This window comes from Hippopotamus amphibius, chromosome 13 (assembly GCF_030028045.1).
Source record: "Hippopotamus amphibius kiboko isolate mHipAmp2 chromosome 13, mHipAmp2.hap2, whole genome shotgun sequence".
NCBI lineage: Eukaryota > Metazoa > Chordata > Mammalia > Artiodactyla > Hippopotamidae > Hippopotamus > Hippopotamus amphibius.
In genome coordinates, this window is record NC_080198.1 from 77,322,096 (window position 1) to 77,340,057 (window position 17,962).

At 36.3% G+C, this 17,962-nt stretch overlaps 1 protein-coding gene across 1 annotated transcript in view; it reads right to left on the reverse strand.

Moving 5' to 3' along the window:
* LOC130834858 (bifunctional heparan sulfate N-deacetylase/N-sulfotransferase 3) overlaps nt 1–17,962 on the reverse strand; it is a 149,987-nt gene that overhangs the window by 5,426 nt on the left and 126,599 nt on the right. Inside the window, exons 9-12 of the mRNA XM_057705855.1 lie at nt 15,581–15,755; nt 12,413–12,583; nt 10,906–11,015; nt 16–118 (exon numbers count right to left, since the gene is read on the reverse strand). Coding sequence (XP_057561838.1) covers nt 16–118; nt 10,906–11,015; nt 12,413–12,583; nt 15,581–15,755 — 559 coding nt within the window. The remainder of the gene's footprint in view (nt 1–15; nt 119–10,905; nt 11,016–12,412; nt 12,584–15,580; nt 15,756–17,962) is intronic.

Genomic DNA, 17,962 nt, shown 5'->3' on the forward strand with positions numbered 1-17,962 from the left:
AAGCTCTATACTTACATCAGGATCCATTGGAGGGTATTTTCTTCCTTTACTCTTTCCAAGGCATTTTGTTTTACCTTCTTCCAGTAACTGACACCAGAAACCTTTATGGGAATCAAACCTAAAAAAACAAAACAAAAAAATCCCCCAAAAAACAAAGAACAAAAAAGTATTTTCAAGCAACTTATAAGATATACTGACCAAAAGCATGAATATTTTTATTTGGACATTAATCTATAACCAAGGAAACGGGCATATTTTTTGACTACATCACTTTACATAAAGTCTTTTGGCATACTTCTGAATTCTCAGTCCATCTGTCATATTTGTGAGTTTGCCAGATTTCTAATAGAAAAATTGTCAGCAGAAGGTCTCCTATTAATAGAAATTAATAAGCCTACCTCCTTCATCTGGAAGGAAAAAGTTTTATAAATTTCAGGCTGATTCTTTCCCTTTGCAGGGTTTGAAAATGACAAGTCAGGTTTCATCCATATCTATGGATTTACATAGTACTTGTACCATTCAATTACAGGTTTACAGAAGAGAGAGGGTTTTGGTGTGTCATGGAGTCATTAATTTTAGGATTCTCTGGCTCTAATCCATTTAATTTTTTTCCAGAGACACTTTCTTATTTTGGTATGAGCTGTATTAAAGTAATACTACCTATAAATGAAGATTTTCATGTATAATTCTAATAAAAATAATAGCACATTACATTTATATTTTAGTTTACCAACATATTTCATATAACTCTTTCTCATTTGAGTGTTCCTTATAACCCCTTAATTATATGGAGTATAGCATTTGTCCCATTTAATGGCACTTAGCATAGTGTTTGGCTTTTTGTGAACACTCACCGTTAGTTGAATAAAAAATGAAAAAGAAGGAACTGTTTGTCAAGGTTTATTTATCTTGGACTATATACTTTTTCGGTATACAAGTGACTACTCAAGTCTAAGCTTCCTGACCCTAGGTCCAGGGCCCTTTCTCTTCACTGGTCTCTGGGTATGTTTTGTATTATCATCCGTTATGAATAAATAGTAATTTCCATGCTTGAATATAAAAGTGAAAGTAACAGCAATGGTTACCATTCTTTCACATGGCTTTTGTTATTCAAAGATTCTATTGATATAATTTCTCCTTCATTAGAAAGAATTATCATTTAGGGCAACTTTTTCCTTTTGTCTTTAATTCATACTACTTCTCAGAATGCTGCTTCTAACTTTTTCTTAAAACTATAGTGTAAACAATGAACAACTGGAAATCAAAATAGAAACACATTTAAATTAGCATAAAAACATGAAATCCATGGGGATAAATTTAACAGAAAATATGTTCAGGATCAGTGGTACACTGAAAGCTAGAATTGTTAAGTGAAATTACAGAAGACATAAACAAAAAAGAGCTATACCATGTTCACAGATCAGAAGACTAAATATTTTAAAAATATTAATTCTCTCCAAATTTATCTAGAGATTCAATCTGAGTCCAATCAAAACTCCAGTAGACTTTTTTTTGGGTAGAAATTGAAAAAAATGATGATAAAATGTACATGGAAATACAAGCTAATCTGTTTTAGACAAGCTAAAACAACTTGAAAGAGGAGATCAAAGTTGGAGATTTTATACTATTAAATTTCAAGATTTACTATAATGCCACAGTAATCAAGGTTGTGTAATACTGGCATCAATGGGTCAATGAACAAAACAGAATCTAGAAACAGACCAGCACATCTACGGTCAACTGATTTTCAAAAGTAGGTGCCAAGGTAATTCAATGGAAAAGGACAGCCTTTTAAATAAATTGAACTGAAAAAGCTGGATATCTATATGGAAAATGTGAACACTGGCCTCACACTGTATGTGAAAATTAACTTGAAATGGATCATAAACATAAATCTAAGGGCCAAACTGTGAAAGTTCGGGAAGTAAACACAGGAAAAAACACATAGAAAATTTTTGCAACCTTGGGTTAGGCAAAAATTTCTTAGGATGAATGGTAAAAGAATAATGATAATTTTGAATACATCAAAATTTAAACTTTTGTTTCTAAAACCTAAGAAAATGAAAAAAGAAACCACGGGTTGGGCAAAAATATTTGTAAAACACATCTCCAATAAGGGACTTATATTCAGAATATACAACTGAACTCAATAAAAAAAGATGATATTACCAATAAAAATTGAGTAAAAGGTTGGAATAGACACTTTATCAAAAACATGCATGAATGACCAATAAACAAATGCACATTTGCTCAGTATCATTAGTCATTAAGAAAATGCAAATTGGGCTTCCTAGGTGGCGCAGTGGTTAAGAATCTGCCTGCCAATGCAGGGGACACGGGTTCAATCCCTGCTCCAGGAAGATCCCACATGCTGCGGAGCAGCTAAGCCCGTGCGCCACAACTATTGAGCCTGCGCTTTAGAGCCCGTGAGCCACAACTATTGAGCCCATGTGCTGCAACTACTGAAGCCCACGCGCCTAGAGCCCGTGCTCCGCAACAAGAGAAGCCACAGCAATGAGAAGCCCGTGCACCACAAGGAAGAGTAGCCCCCACTCACCGCAACTAAAAGAAAGCCCGCGCACAGCAAAAAAGACCCAACACAGCCAATAAAATAAATAAATAAATAAATAAATTTATATAAAAAAAGAAAATGCAAATTAAAATCACAAATGAAATACAATTAGATACTAGAATGACAATTTAAAAAGAACAATACCAAGTCTTGACAAAGATGTGGAACAGCTAGAACTGTTATATCTTTTGGTAGAAATTTAAGATATTACAGCCACTTCGGAAAGTTTCTTATAAAATTAAATACATAATTACTGTATGACCCAATAATCCCATTTCTAGGTATTTACCCCAAAGAAATGAAACTATATGTCCACACAAAGATCTGTACACAAATGTTCATGGTGGCTTTGTTCATAGTAGCCCCCAAATGGAAACATTCCTGTGTCCATCAACTGGCAAAAGGATAAACAAATTGTGGGATATCCATAAAACGGAGTGCTACTTAACAATAAAAAAACCCCCAATTACTGACAGATGTAACAACATGGGGGAATGTCAAAAGCATTATGCGAAGTGAAAGAAAGTAGAAGAGTGGTTGCTAGGGCTCAGGGGTGAGGGGAAAGGAATGACTGCAGTAGAGCATGAGGAAACTTTTTGGATTAATGGAAATGTTCTGTATCTTGATTGTGAGGGTGTATACAACAGTACATGTTTGTCAAAATTCATCAAACTGTACAATTAAAATGGGTGAATTTTATTATATGTAAATTACACATCAATAAAGCTGATTTAAAATTGTGACTGAATGTGTGATTTGGAGAGTAGTCTTTCTGTAACTAATCTTGTAGACTTTGTAACTATAGGCCCATGAAAAGAAGGCAAATCTATATGTCTGTCTCTGCACTGCTTTGGGTATTAGAGATGCTAAAGGATTACTCACATCCCACTTGTGCAAAGCCCACTTCTGATCATTATTAAATCAATTGTGTGGAATCAGGACACAACATGATATGTCTCCATGTTGTTTATATTCTTGTTTGAATCTGTAAGGCAACTGAATAAATGCTTCATAGTCAGAGGTATAAGAAAGGAGAGCATTAATAAATCAACTAACTTCAATAAAACAAATAAGTAAATTTAAAAAAATAAGGACTATGATTAAAATAATCTATACATGATAGCTGGGAAGCTCTAATACAACATTTCTGGAAGTTTGCTATTGATTTAACACGTTCCATTAACATTTTGTCATTGGTAATTTCCATAATTGAATTCTGACTCATTTTAAGTATTTAAGTGATCAAAATTCAGAATCCAGACCAGCTATTATTATGATTTTTTTTGCGCTAATATACCTAACTATAGATACATGTCTGGAACATACACATGCCTTATTTTAAAATGAGCAGCTTTGGGACTTCCCTGGTCGCGCAGTGGTTAAAAATCTGCCTGCCAATGCAGGGGACACAGGTTCTATCCCTGGTCTGGGAAGATGCCACATGCCGCAGAGCAACCAAGCCTGTGTACCACAACTACTGGAGCCCACACACCCTAGAGCCCACGTGCTATAACTACTGAAGCCTGCATGCACTAGGGCCCACATGCCACAACTACTGAGCTCACGTGCTGCAACTATTGAAGCCCACATATGTAGAGCCCATGCTCCGCGATAAGAGAAGCCACTGCAGTGAGAAACCTGTGTACTGCAACAGAGTAGCCCTTGCTGGCCACAACTAGAGAAAGCCTGTGCACAGCAATGAAGACCCAACGCAACCAAAAAATAAATCAAAAAAATTAAAAAAAAAGAACAGCCTTCTGACAGAATGTTTCTTTAAGAAACACTAAACTTCACACGTATTAAAATTAAAAATCAAAAGAAAGATAGGTTTTTCTTTCACCTCTGCTAACTGATTATATCTCATACAGTGGGCTGTCATGCTGGGCTTTATTGAGAAAAATGTGTGTCTGTGTAGCTGACACCTAGCCCAGACATCTGTATGCATAAGTTCACAGGCAGTGGTGTAACTGTATCATAGTGGAAACAAAAGGAGAGGAAGGTGGAAGGGAGAGCATATTACTTCTCAGGTTGCCTGAGAAGGTGAGGGATTGATGTTGATGGAGGACCTTGTGAGCAATTCAGAGCCCAAGTGAAGAAGCTTGACAGGAGAAGGAGAAATCTTCTTCCGCATCTTTTCAGAATATCAGCAGCGTCCTTCTGAAAATGAGCCTCAGGACTACTAATACCTGATAGAACAGCAAGGAAACAACCTTTTTGTGTAGGCACTAGCAGCTAGTTATTTCGTGTGGGGACTAGTAATGGCTAGGACCCTCCTTTAAACCTTTCAGGAAGAGAACATTTTGGAGAAAATTTTATGTGTTGTTTAGTGTCTCTCCATGGTTACCCCTTCCTAGAGGTAGGGATACTTTATCATTGTGTACCCAGAGTCGTGGCATAATAGTCATTCAATAAATCTTTGTTGAATTAAAGGAAACACAAGAATGGACTGGTTCTTAAGTTTGTCTGGAATATCATTGGGGAGGTCTAGAAATAACTGGAAGAGACTTGTGGGCAGGACAATCAAGATTCTCCAGTGATTCAGCCTCCAACTGGTAATATCTCTATATTAGTGAAAATGTGACCTTAATTTTACCCTTGGGCAGGTGAATCCCAGGGAACATTCAGCTTGCACTTAGAAGGTGCAAGAATGTTTGAAATGTCTTTACAGTGAAATAATATTTCCATGAACAAATACTGAATTGTGTGGATATGCCAAATTTTCTTAAGTCCATTTACCAGATTAGTTCCAGCTTTTGGCTATTATGAATAATGCTGCTGTGAATAATTCTTTGTGGACATAGGTTTTCATTTCTTCTGGGGTAGATTCCTAGGAGTGAATTGGATTATTTGTAAACTGTTGTTTAATTTTTTAAGAAACTTCAAAACTGCTTTTCTAAAGTGGCCATATATTATACATTACCATCAGCAATATATGAGGTTTCCAGTTTCTCTACATTCTTGCCAACATTTGGTATTGTCCTTTGGCATTCTAGTGGTATGTCAATGTAGCTTCAATTTGCATATCACTATGATTACACATTTATTATGCAAAGTGACAGTGTCTGGAGATGGATTATTTTTATTTTTATTTATTTTTTAGCATGTTTCAAAATTTATCCCTTTTTATTGCTGAATAGTATTCCATTGGGTGTATTGATATATATCACATTTTGATTTATTTTTTAATTGAGGTATAGTTGATTTACAATGTTGTGTTAATTTCTGCTGTACAGCAAAGTGACTCACTTATACATACACATGTACATTCTTTTTTTATATTCTTTTCCATTTTGGTTTATCCCAGGACATTGAATACAGTTCTCTGTGCTATACAGTAGGACTTTGTTGTCCATCCATTCTATATGTAATAGTTTGCACATACTAACCCCAAACTGTTAGTACATCCCCACTCTCCCCCACTCCCCCTTGGCAACCACCAGTCTATTCTCTGTCTGTGATTCTGTGCCTGTTTCATAGATAGGTTCCTTCCACATATAAGTGATATTATATGGTATTTGTCTTTCTCTTTCTGACTTAGTTCACTTAGTATGATAATTTCCAGTTGCATCCATGTTGCTGCAAATGGCATCATTTCATTTTTTATGGCTGAGTAATATTTCATTGTATCTATATACCATATCTTCTTTATCCATTCATCTGTCTATGGACATTTAGGTTGTTTCCATGCCTTGGCTATTGTGAATAGTGCTGCTATGAACGGCTGCATGTATCTTTTTGAATGATAGCTTTGTCTGGATATATGCCCAGGAATGGGATTGCTGGATCATATTAACTCTGTTTTTAGTTTTCTATCAAATAATTCTATTTTTAGTTTTCTGGGGAATCTCCACACTGTTTTCCATAGCAGCTGTACCAACTTACAGTGTAGGAGGGTTCCCCTTTCTCCATACCCTCTCTAGCGTTTTTTATTTGTAGACTTTTTAATGATGGCCGTCCTGACTGGTGTGAGTTGGTACCTCATTGTAGTTTTGATTTGCATTTCTCTAGAAATGGATTCTTTTTATGTCTGAGACATCTTAAAAAGCTCATTTTAAGGTTTCAGTTTTTTAAAGGAAGTATTGATACTTCCTCTTGTTATACTATTCATTAGTGAAAATTTACAATATTGTTTTTCTCTGGTTCTTGTGCCAATTTGAAGAGCTTAATAGGTTGGCAGTGTAGGCTTCAGAGGAATGACTGTGTTTCAATCCTGCCTCCTCAACTTACTTGCTGAGTGATTTTGGCTTAGCTTTTATGTGCCCCAGTTTCTGTAGCTAAAAAATGGAGCTCATCATACCTATCACATAGTATTGTTATAGAGAGAGATGTGTATATATATATATATATATAAAATACTTGGAACATATAAATGTATAACTATTTTGAAATGTTATAAGCACTTTTAAAAACAAATTTATATGAAATTGGAGTAGATTATTTTCTTCTTTTTCACTGCTTAGCATTTCTAGGTGTTTCACAGGTTATCTAGAGAACCAGCAGACTTTAGCTACTATGTCTACTGTTTTTTGCTACTAAAAGTTTTAATTTGGTACAATTTTACTCAAACTCATCTAAAATGGGAAAGAATTCCTAGACAATCTAAATTTGGTTGCCAGGGCAAGTAATATTAGAAACAACTGAAGCAGCCTCAGTTCTTTATGACTTAGTTAAGCCCCATCCACAGAACAAACAAAACAAACAAACAAAAGCACAGTCTTCATTCAACTCCTGGCCTTCAAATCCTTATTGTCCATTTATTGAAGTTTTCATAGTAAATTATTAAAAATTCATATAACTCAGTCTGGTTTCATTCATGTTAATAAACAGATTAACTGACTGAGAAATAAAGATGTCAGGTTCAGGTATTTAACTAGTAGTTGTAAGTGTAAAGAGTCCTGTCACGGTCATTGATGGCTGGGTATAATTGTGAATGGATACATTCATGGGAAAATTAAAAGTTTATATTTTTCATTTTAGTTTATACAAATTAGCATAATTCCATGCTGAGCATTATTCTTCTTGATTTTTCTTAAATGATTAGACAGATTTTATTTTATTATTATTTTTATTTTTTTACTTTTTAAAGAGAACTTTATTTTATTTATCATTGTTTTGGTTGTGTTGGGTCTTCGTTGCTGCGTGCAGGCTTTCTCTAGTTTTGGTGAGCGGGGCTACTCTTCATTGTGGTGCGTGGGCTTCTCATTGCGGTGGCTTCTCTTGTTGTAGAGCATGGGCTCTAGGCGCACAGGCTTCAACAGTTGTGGCACGAAGGCTCAGTAGCTGTGGCTCTCTGGCTCTAGAGCGCAGGCTCAGTGGTTGTGGCCCATGGGCTTAATAGCTCCACAGCAAGTGAAATTTTCCTGGCCCTGGGATCAAACCCGTGTGTCCTGCATTGGCAGGTGGATTCTTAACCACTGCACCACCAGGGAAGTCCCAGACAGCTTTTAAACACTGTGTAACACATAACATGCAAGCTAAAATAATGTTAGTATATCAATCCTATTTATAACTTAGGGATTAAGGTTATATTGAACAAGAATTATAAAATATGAATTTATTTATTGAATGAGAAAGTTCCCATTTATATTTTTAAAGCTTATACTGCTTATTTTAGATCACAACCACACTTACTAAGAAAATCAGATTTTTATGTATTCAATATGTCATTTAAAATCCATGAAGACAGTGCTAAGTCATTTTAAGATATCATAGACCATCCATGGCTGTGTGAAATTTGGAAGTCTTGAAAACTTCTGGAGTGATTGTGGAAAGGAATAAATAACACTTTTAACAATGGAAATTTATTACCATTTTTTTTGAAAATAGTTTTGAAACTGGAACTTTTTAAATTTTGAAGATCAGTGTATAGATCTCTTAAATTGCAGTACTCTTTCATGCCAAGATTGTATGGTAAAACCTTTGCATAGACCTAGTTTCATTCATTTTTTTCTACTGTGTGCAAAGAACTGGATATATGTGGTTAGTTGAGAATTCCTATCTGTTTGCAGTTCAGTACATTCTTAGAAGGCTTTAAATAATTTTATTTTTAACTACCGAAGAGGTAGTCTTTACTATCATTAGCAGGAAAAATATGAAGCAATAAATGACATTCCTGAGAACATACATTTCCTACACCTAGTCATCCCCCACATGTCCAAAGCACCACAGAAACAACTTACCAGTACAATTGCTTTAATAAGAATAATTAAATTTTGAGGGCAGAATTCAGAACAATTGCAAAGGGCATGGATGAAGGAGGATTTAGACCTAAGTCAATGACATGAAATTCCAAATATTCTACAGGTACACTGCTGGTTTTTACAAGGTGTGTCGGGCCCACTGATTGACAAGGAAGTATAAAAAGAAACTGAATGGCAGTACATTATCTCTATCAGCAGGGTGAGTACTTGGGCAGCCCTGCTGGACCAGAAACTGTGGTTTCAGAGACTACACACATCTTATCTTGCTCCTTCATCCACTGAGCCCCCAACCAGGCTACAGAATCATATAAGGGGTGATTTTAGCCAGATACATCCCAAGTGCAAAGTGACCCACAGTTCTTTGTACACTGTACGTTGCTTTGATATTACTTCTCTTAAGTTTGCACTCCCTTTACTTGGCAGTGGAGGTGAATAAAAAGCTTGCTGCTGAGCTGGATGCAAAGGGGACAAATAACACAGCATGCAGGTCAAGGACCATTCCATAAGAAAAAGAGATTATGTCTTTATAGAATACTCCACTTCTTTCTGAAATACAATGCTTTGCTATATACTTTATAAAAAAGACCCAAAGATAAGCCAACTTGAAATAGAAAAATGTTTAGAAAATAAAAGCTTTCTTTTCTAAGAGATACTTAAAAAGATATAAAGCAGAAAGTGGACTCGAATTTCTAACTGAAGCTAAAATCACTCAGCTTTCTTTAAGGTCAAGCTGAAAGTTAAACACCTAAGGGTAGTGTCTGTGTTGGTACTTCAACTAAGCTGTCCAAAGCTCTGATAGGACTTGCACTATAGAAAACACAGAGGTTAGAAGGTTAATAGTAACAACAAAGTAAATGACTCTTAGGAAGGAAGCTCAAAACTCTCTAGTTCCACCTACTCCTTTGTCCTCTAAATCAAAAAGTCTCTCTTACATGTGTCTCTACATGTGATTTGTGCAAAATGTACACAGTATCTGATGGTTTTCTGCAAACCTTTACTGTAAGGGATGGTGAAAGGTAAAGGAATACCATCTCTCACTTTCTAAACTGCTATAGCATAAAGAGTACAATGAAAAGAGAAAATCAGTTGATCTACAGAACTGAATTTTATACTGAGAAATACAATGGAAGAGTTCCACACTGTAGTCTTAACCGGTTTTTTTTTAGGCTCAGTCTATAACCCTGAAATTAAATATATATATTACACTGAGAGCCAGGTCCACAGCTCACCCAGCTTAGGATCTCCCAGTTGCTTGCTCCAGTTGCATGTGAAATAGGAACAAACATAACCTTCATATATCTGATTGCCAACCATTATAAATGCACACAGTCAGATGGAGGTCTTATTTAAAATGCTAGATGAAGCCCAGAGTCAGAATTAAGGTGAGGCTTCAGAGGCACCTTGGCTAAAAAATTTTAGGAGTCACTCACTCTCAGGTATTTGCGGGGTCCTGAGAGTGAGTGCCTCCTTAAATCCTAGTGCTTCTCTTGCCTCACCCTGGCCCCCACCCCGATGGAGTTGACTGCCTAAGAAAATCAGTGGGAACCAGCAAAAGAAAACCAAACCAGAGCTGTAACTGCTGAGGCCTCTGAGGAAGAGGTGGCAGGGTCCGTCATACAGTAGGTAAAGACCAGCAAAAATGGAAGTAAGTGTAGGAGTAATAATAGCACCTTTCTCTCTGCCTATTCAGTCACCTATTGGGCTATTTCTTGCTGTATGGCATTGGTTTTTGAAAATTACACAAAAGAGAGAGGAGTTCATAAATCACCTAGTTCAAGAAGTCTTTTTAATACTTCCAAGAGGCCTCAATATTGTCTATTAAATAGGCTCAGTGCTTACTAACTTAGTTTAAGTAACCTCTTTTAAGGTTAGTTGTTGCTTTTAAGATTTACAGCTGTTTTGTTCCTCTGTTTTCCTTCCAGGGGAAATCTTTCCTAGTTAGAAATCAGTAGAGGATTTTGGACCTTTCTTTGCCAAACTGCTGAAATGTTATTTCTCAAGTGGTTAATATCAACTGGAAAATAATCAGTATGTAAGGAACAGCTAACTTGATAGCTGCATCACCAAACTACAGTTTCTTTAAAATCAGTTCTCTGCTGAAACTTCAATAAATTAATTAGAATATAAACTTACGTTAAAGCTTCTGAGTAATTATAATGAGGAGAGACTCCTAGAAACTTCTGTACTTCATCCATCACTGTAGCAGGATCAGTTCTTAGCTGCTGCCCATCAATAATTAGCAACTAAGTTAACAAGGAAATAAAAAAATGCACATTGAAAAAAGACATGTAACTGCATAATAAAATAAATTCTGCACTCTGAATTTATTCAATGAGAGACTGAAGGGATTTGCGTGCATTGTTGTTAAGACTTAACCAGGCCATCCTCATAAATGACCTGGAACAAAAAATAAATCATGCTAATTAAATGCACTCATGTTTTGCAGCCTGAGAAGTCCTGCAAACACTTGGAAAACAAAAAAGCCATTTGAGGGTACCAAGAGAGCTTAGGAGATGTGACTACAAAAATCACAAATGGAAACCAAGTTTAAAAACAGATAAAACAACGATTCCATGATTCAAGGTGGGAAGGAGCATTGTAGGAAAGAAGAAAAGTGACCAGACCAGGTACAGTGAGACAGAGGACATGCCACTCTCCACCATCCCAGTCAAAGGAGCAGCACTGTAAAGTTTTAAGACATAGTTTGATAACCCATTTGGAGAAAAGATAAGATTCCCAGAAACCCTGAAAGTAAACAGCAGTTCCTCAACGGACTAAAGGGAAGAATTTGCTGGTTACTCTGGTGAGGGAAGGGGATGGTCCTGGCTACGTGAAATGACAGGAGACTGTGATGAAGGGCCCCATAAAGCCTGGAGGGCAACTCTTGCTCACACCTCTTCTCCAATATTTCTATTTAGCCTATACCAGCATCGTTCACTAGAACTTCCTCTGTTGATGGACATGTTCTACATCTGTATCTAACTGGTGGCTATTGAACATTTGAAATGTGGCTAATGTGACTGAGAAACTTAATTTTTAATTTTATATAATTTTATTAAGAATTTAAATAGCAATATATGGTTGCATATACGGTATCATTTTGGCTAGCGTGGTTCCAGACATACAGGCATACACCGCGTCTGAGGTGACTGGACTGCTGCTTTATGCAGTCCAGTGTAGGGGCTGATTTTGTAGTCTAGGCTAATGCTAGGCAAAGGACAGAAGCACGCAAGCCAAGAAAAACATAGGACTTGTGAAAAATGCAGCAAGATAGTTCAAAGGGAAATACTGGCACTTAATGAAGCAAAAGAATATTTGCCTTGTCTGGTTAAGAGGTTCTCAAACTTTATTCTCAGAATAAGAATCAAGAGTATTAAGCTTCCGAAGCTCTTTACAACACTTTACAATCAGGAAAGGTATGCACGGGAAAATAGGGCAGGGTGAATTATCCTGAAATACTTCTAGAAAGAAAAGTAGACAATTTTTCTACCTCTGCCTATTGTTGTTTGCCAGAGTCTCATGTACAACTAAACAGTAAATGCTAGCAATGTTTTAATGAGTAAAAATTTCCTCCATCCTAAAGGCAAAGTCATTAATTTAATGAGATGGTAACATGATGTAGATTCTGATTGCTCAGTACCTGAAAAGGAGGGAAATAAACAAGCCATCTCTCGATGTGGCTGGCATACCACCCTGGGACCAAACATCTTTTCTGCAAGGCTCTAAGCTCGGAGGGTGCACGGGGTCCGGCTGAGATCACTTCGTAAAAGCTGAACTTCAGAGCTGCGGGGTCTTCATGTGATCGCTGATGCTATAATGAAAAGGTGGATAATTAAACTGACTTGAACCATAGGCATAAATAATTAAAAACCAATCTCTGTGACAAGTCTCAAAGCTAAAGGAAGGAGTGCCTCACTGCTGAAGAGTTATTTGTTTTGCAATTAATAAAGGATGAAAATGTTTGCTTGGAGCATCAGGATTTAAAGTTATGATACTGATGAAAGTATATTTTTGAGAATTAATTGGTAGAGGCAGAATTCTTCTTGATAGGATTCCTTAACCAATTTTTCTGAGTCATTTCCTTAGTGTATACATATTATTCTGAAAGTGAACTTTTGAAAGTTGCCTTAATGCCCCCTTTTCAGCCCAAAAGAAATCATTTATCATGCCCAGTGAATACCCAAAATGCACAAAGCACTCTACTAGTTCTGCCACGTAGTTTTGCTCCATCTAGTAATGCAGTTTTAGATTAGAAAAGCCCTATCGGCTATTTAAATGGAGAAACTACTGAAAACTCTGACGTGCATTATCTGAAACCCACAGCTTTTATAATATACTACCTAGCATCTAAAAGCCAAGATTATTTTACCTAATGGTAACCTTTGCGACTAATCAGAATCACTTATTGTACAGAAAATGCAGAAAGCAGCAATCGAAATAGGAAAGCATTTCGTAATGGCTCAGGCTCAGGCCCAGGGGTTTGAGGAAATCACCTTTTCCCTAAATTGACCAATAAATATTCAGGCTTAGTGGTGGGTTTGTGGATGTTTACCACATCTAGTTGAATAGCAAATTTGCTGCAATTGAGATTCAAATTACTATACTACAAACTCTACTAGACTTTGTTAAGGCCTGCATTTTGCCACTGTGGAGTGATTTATTTGTAATATATAGGACGTTTTGTTAGCTTGCAGCCTTGAAACCTTCTTTTTCAGCAAATTCTCAATTTTTCAGGGGCTAAGTGGTTGCCGAGCTCCAATTTTCTTCTTTCTCTTTGAGTCAATTAAGGCTTATTTCTTTTTTCTCTAGACACCTAGTGGAAAAGGTAAAAGGTGCAAGATCAAATCAGTCAATTTGCAATTTGCTGTACTTTTGCTTTAAAAGATGGCTCTAAAAGTTGGGCATGACCGATTAGTGTGGAATTGTGGATTCTAGCTTTCCAGGATGTCTCATTCCCTATAATGTAGGTGATTGTCAATATGTCTGTCCAAGATCCCATGACCTTTCCCCAGTCTATCCCAGCCATGAAACCTTTCCAGACAATCTGTGCTTCCTTTGGTGAACACCGAAAAACTGCTTTTGTTAAAAAAGACCCCACGCTGAGAAACTATTCTCTAATATCATAGACTGTCAGGAATTTAGATGTTTGAAATCAGTGAGAATGGAACATCCCAGTCTTGTCTGGCGGATCAGGGCTATGTGGGTCACTTTAATACAGAGAAGCAGCCTTATTTCCAACCCAGGTGCAGAGTTTCAGATAAGCGGTTTTTGGACATAACATCACACATTTATCTTAGCTTTATAATTTCCAAGAAAATTGGACCGTTGGTCTGCTTTTCAGCCCTGACCTACTGATAACGCCCTTACCCACAGCCCTGCTTGCACCTATCAAACACTTTGTGTTAATTTTACCTAAAATTCTCCTCTTACAAATCCTTCCCTTCTTTAGGGAAGTGCCCAAAGAGTTCTACTGTTCAGGCTCCTCTGCTGCAGCCAGTTAATATACCTAACTTGTTGTTCCTGGTGGTCTTTATCGGATGGGCCTCATCACTCTGTGGGAGTCTATCACGTCACTTAATACGTTCTGATTTATACACTGGTTATTTATATCTGTTTCTCTAATCTGACTGAAAGCAATCTCAAGTGTGGCATCCACATTTGTTCATTTACCTGCAAATCATACTTAGAACAGTACTTTGCATATGGTAGTCATTAAAATAATTTAATGAATGGATGAACACATGAACATTAGGAAAGTGGTTTTTAAATGACAAAACGGAGGATACTAGAGACTAAAGACTTTGGCTATTAATTCTGTTATGTTCTTATATTTAATTTTGACTGCTTTTTATTGAACTTTTTCCATTTGGTGATTAATAAAATATCACTAGGGCAGTTTTTTCCTATTATCTTTAATATTTATTAAAGTAAAAATGTATTTGATGTGTAAGTTTTATTATTAGAGTCGGTTAAATTATTTCAAAGTGATCATTTCTGTGCTAGGTTCTATCCAAGACAGAAGCATAAAGGTAACATTCGAGTGTAAGAGAAAGAGGCTTAGAACAGGGGACACTGGCTGGGCTTTCAAGGAGGAAGAATTCATTCTAATATTTAGTTTTGCTACTAAATTATTTCTTCAGTACAAACAATTATTCAAACTCTTTTAGCATCAGGGTCATCAATCTATGGCCCATCGGCTAAATTTTGCTTGTTGCTTGTTTTTGTAAATAAAGTTTTATTGGAACACAGCTAAGCTAACATATTGTCTATGGCTGCTTTTGCAATACAATGGCAGAGTTGCAAGCATATGGCCTGAAAAGCCTGAAATATTTACTCTGGTCCTTCACAGAAAAAAACCAAAATACCAAAAAAACAAAACCACCTGTGAGTTCTGTTTGGGGAATCAGTTATATTCCTTATCTGTAAAATCGAGATAATAATAGCAGCATTATACACATATTAGATGAAAAATGATTTTAAGTTATAACACTTTACTTTTAAAAGTGCAGATATACAGAAGCAGAATACACACAAGTATATACTATTTTGTTTGCTCTATTTTAATTTCTTCATTGTATTAATGCATTTTATTAAATACATTAATTAAATGAATGCAAAATTAACAAAAACTTAAGGGGAACGTTTCTGTTTCTCCATGGAAACAAAGGAAAATTTACCCACCTTCCGAAAGATATAAAGCTAACAAATCTCTTTTGTTAAAATGGGAGGTGGTGGCTATGGCTGAAAACCACCCTCCCTTCACCATACTCCTCTTCTACTTGCTGAATTCTGTCTGCATTTTCCTTACCTGGTACCAGGAATATGCTCGGTCTGATGGGTCAATGAGAATGGTGATGATCTTGGCTTTGGGAACCAGAGAAGCTGCTCTTTTAGGCGCTTCCTCTGAATGGAAGTAATTGGCGCTCTTCTCAAACAGAAAGTCAGTGGTAACATTAGATGGGACTGGGAAGAAATCCATATACCTAGAAAAGGAATATTCTCAAAATAAGACTCTGGTTTATACTCACACCGTGGTGAATGAAGATGTTAAAGGTGTCCCACAAACAAAACTCACTTGTTTCCTAAACAAAAGCCTTTTTCTTTTAAGGCATTTGTTCCCCAAGCCTGTTGGCAAGGAAAAAATATATAGAACACTAATAATGTATTTTGAAAATGCTTTTTTAAATACATTTTCTTTTTGTTCTACTTAATAGCAAGAAAAAAAAAGGTTTGGGAGATAACAAAAATGTAGACACAGAGTCATCAAACAGCAGCAGTAATCAACCTAACTGTATAAAATATACCTAAATGCAGAAATATTTTACAGAGAAAAATATGAGTGTTCAATTAAGAAGAAAACTCGATCAAAACAAATGATGTGTTCAGTTCAAAGGCATTTTATAAAGACTTAGACAAAACATTTTTTACTTCATCACAAGCAAAAATAATTTCATTCCCACTAATGTATTGTGCTGCTCTTGCATTCAAATGTAAAGTATCAAAGGGCAGAACAGATCTGGTATAAACACTGCCCATTTCAAGTTTTTTCCCAAAGAGTGCCATGTATATTCTTTAGAATAATTAAAGAAGTTTAAAAAGTATGTGCATATTTTCAGATATAAAATACTACCAAATTTTCCAAGGTTAGGTCCTGTTTCATTAAGTGTGGTGAGAATCCAAATCACCAGCAGAGTGAGCACAGGAATACCTATAGCCTCAAGCACAGAAATGTAGGACATAATGGGTTTTGTATAATGTTCCATTTGTACAAAATGCCAAATATAAATGAATTCATTGTATGATAATAGATATTTCTGAAGCACCAAGGAACATCTTTTAAAACAAAAGGAGCCTTTTTCAGGGAGTCCAACTCGAGGATGGAAGATGCCTTAGAGGACTGGGGCGGGGAGGGTGGGGGGGATTCGAGGGGGGGAGTCAAGGAAGGGAGGGAATACGGGGATATGTGTATAAAAACAGATGATTGAACTTGGTGTACCCCCCCAAAAATAATAAATAAATAAATAAAATAAAAAAATAAAAAAAAACAAAAACAAAACAAAGGAGCCTTTTTAGAAAGAACATGCACATTTAACTTTTAGAGTTTCTTACATTTTATAATAATAGCCTCACCCTCCACCCACACCCTCTTCAATTCATAAGCCACTATGACTTCGGGGTTACCAAGACAAGGTAGTTCAGTAATTACCGAACAAGAGTGTCATTAACATTTATGTGATGACTTCTGTTTGTGGTGTGTTGTTTTCAGTCACACAATAAAGCTTCTAGTAGGATTCCAGTTGTTACCATATTACAGAGTTTGGCTGGTGTAAAAAAGTGATGTCTTGAAACTCAGGGCAATAAAGAAATCCTATTATGTTTTCTGGAAATTGCCTTGTTGGTGATATGTCATTCTGGCATCCCTTTCTTTTAGGGGTAAAGAAGTATATAAACATTTCTGGGAAGTTTGATCTGTTATCTGTTCTGCTGTATACTCTATTTATAGAAGTGCCATATTTCAGGATACTTTTTAATTTAGATGTCCACACTTGTTGCAGGGGTGCTAAGGTTATATCAAGTGTCTACTGGTATCTTATTTGATCCAAGCTTGTCTCAAGCTTGCTTATTCTCAGGAAGGGCCCAAGAATCACAAAAGAAGGGCAGGATAACTTTTAATTTCTAAAAACTGTCCTGCCTTCCCAGTAGTCCTCTATACCTACAACACTTTAGGCCTTGAAAACTTCCTCCAGCAGTTCTGGATCTTGGATCTATAATGTGTTGATTTTGCCTGGCTCCAGAGGCTCACGGAGAAAGCAGGGGCCAGTTCTTGTTTGCCTATATGCACATGTTTTTCTAATACAGTGGCTGGTACTCAAAGGCACTTGAAAAATATTTGATGAAAACAAAAAGAAATAAAGATCAGCTTCATATTTCCAGGATGGAAATAGGTCCACATTTGGAATATGAATTCAGGTTATTCAAAGAATTGGTAAGCAAACTAGAATGGTTTAACAATTTGGAGGTTAAAAGCGAATGCCTGCCTCATTTAAGCTTTGCTACTCCCATAACAGCTCAGCAATTTCTTTTTTTTTTTTTTAACTGAAAGCACTCCACATTTATTTGTTTCTTGGGTTAACCCTGTGTTTTTAAGTGATTTTACGCAAAGCCAGATTAAGATCCTTAGAGGTTCTAA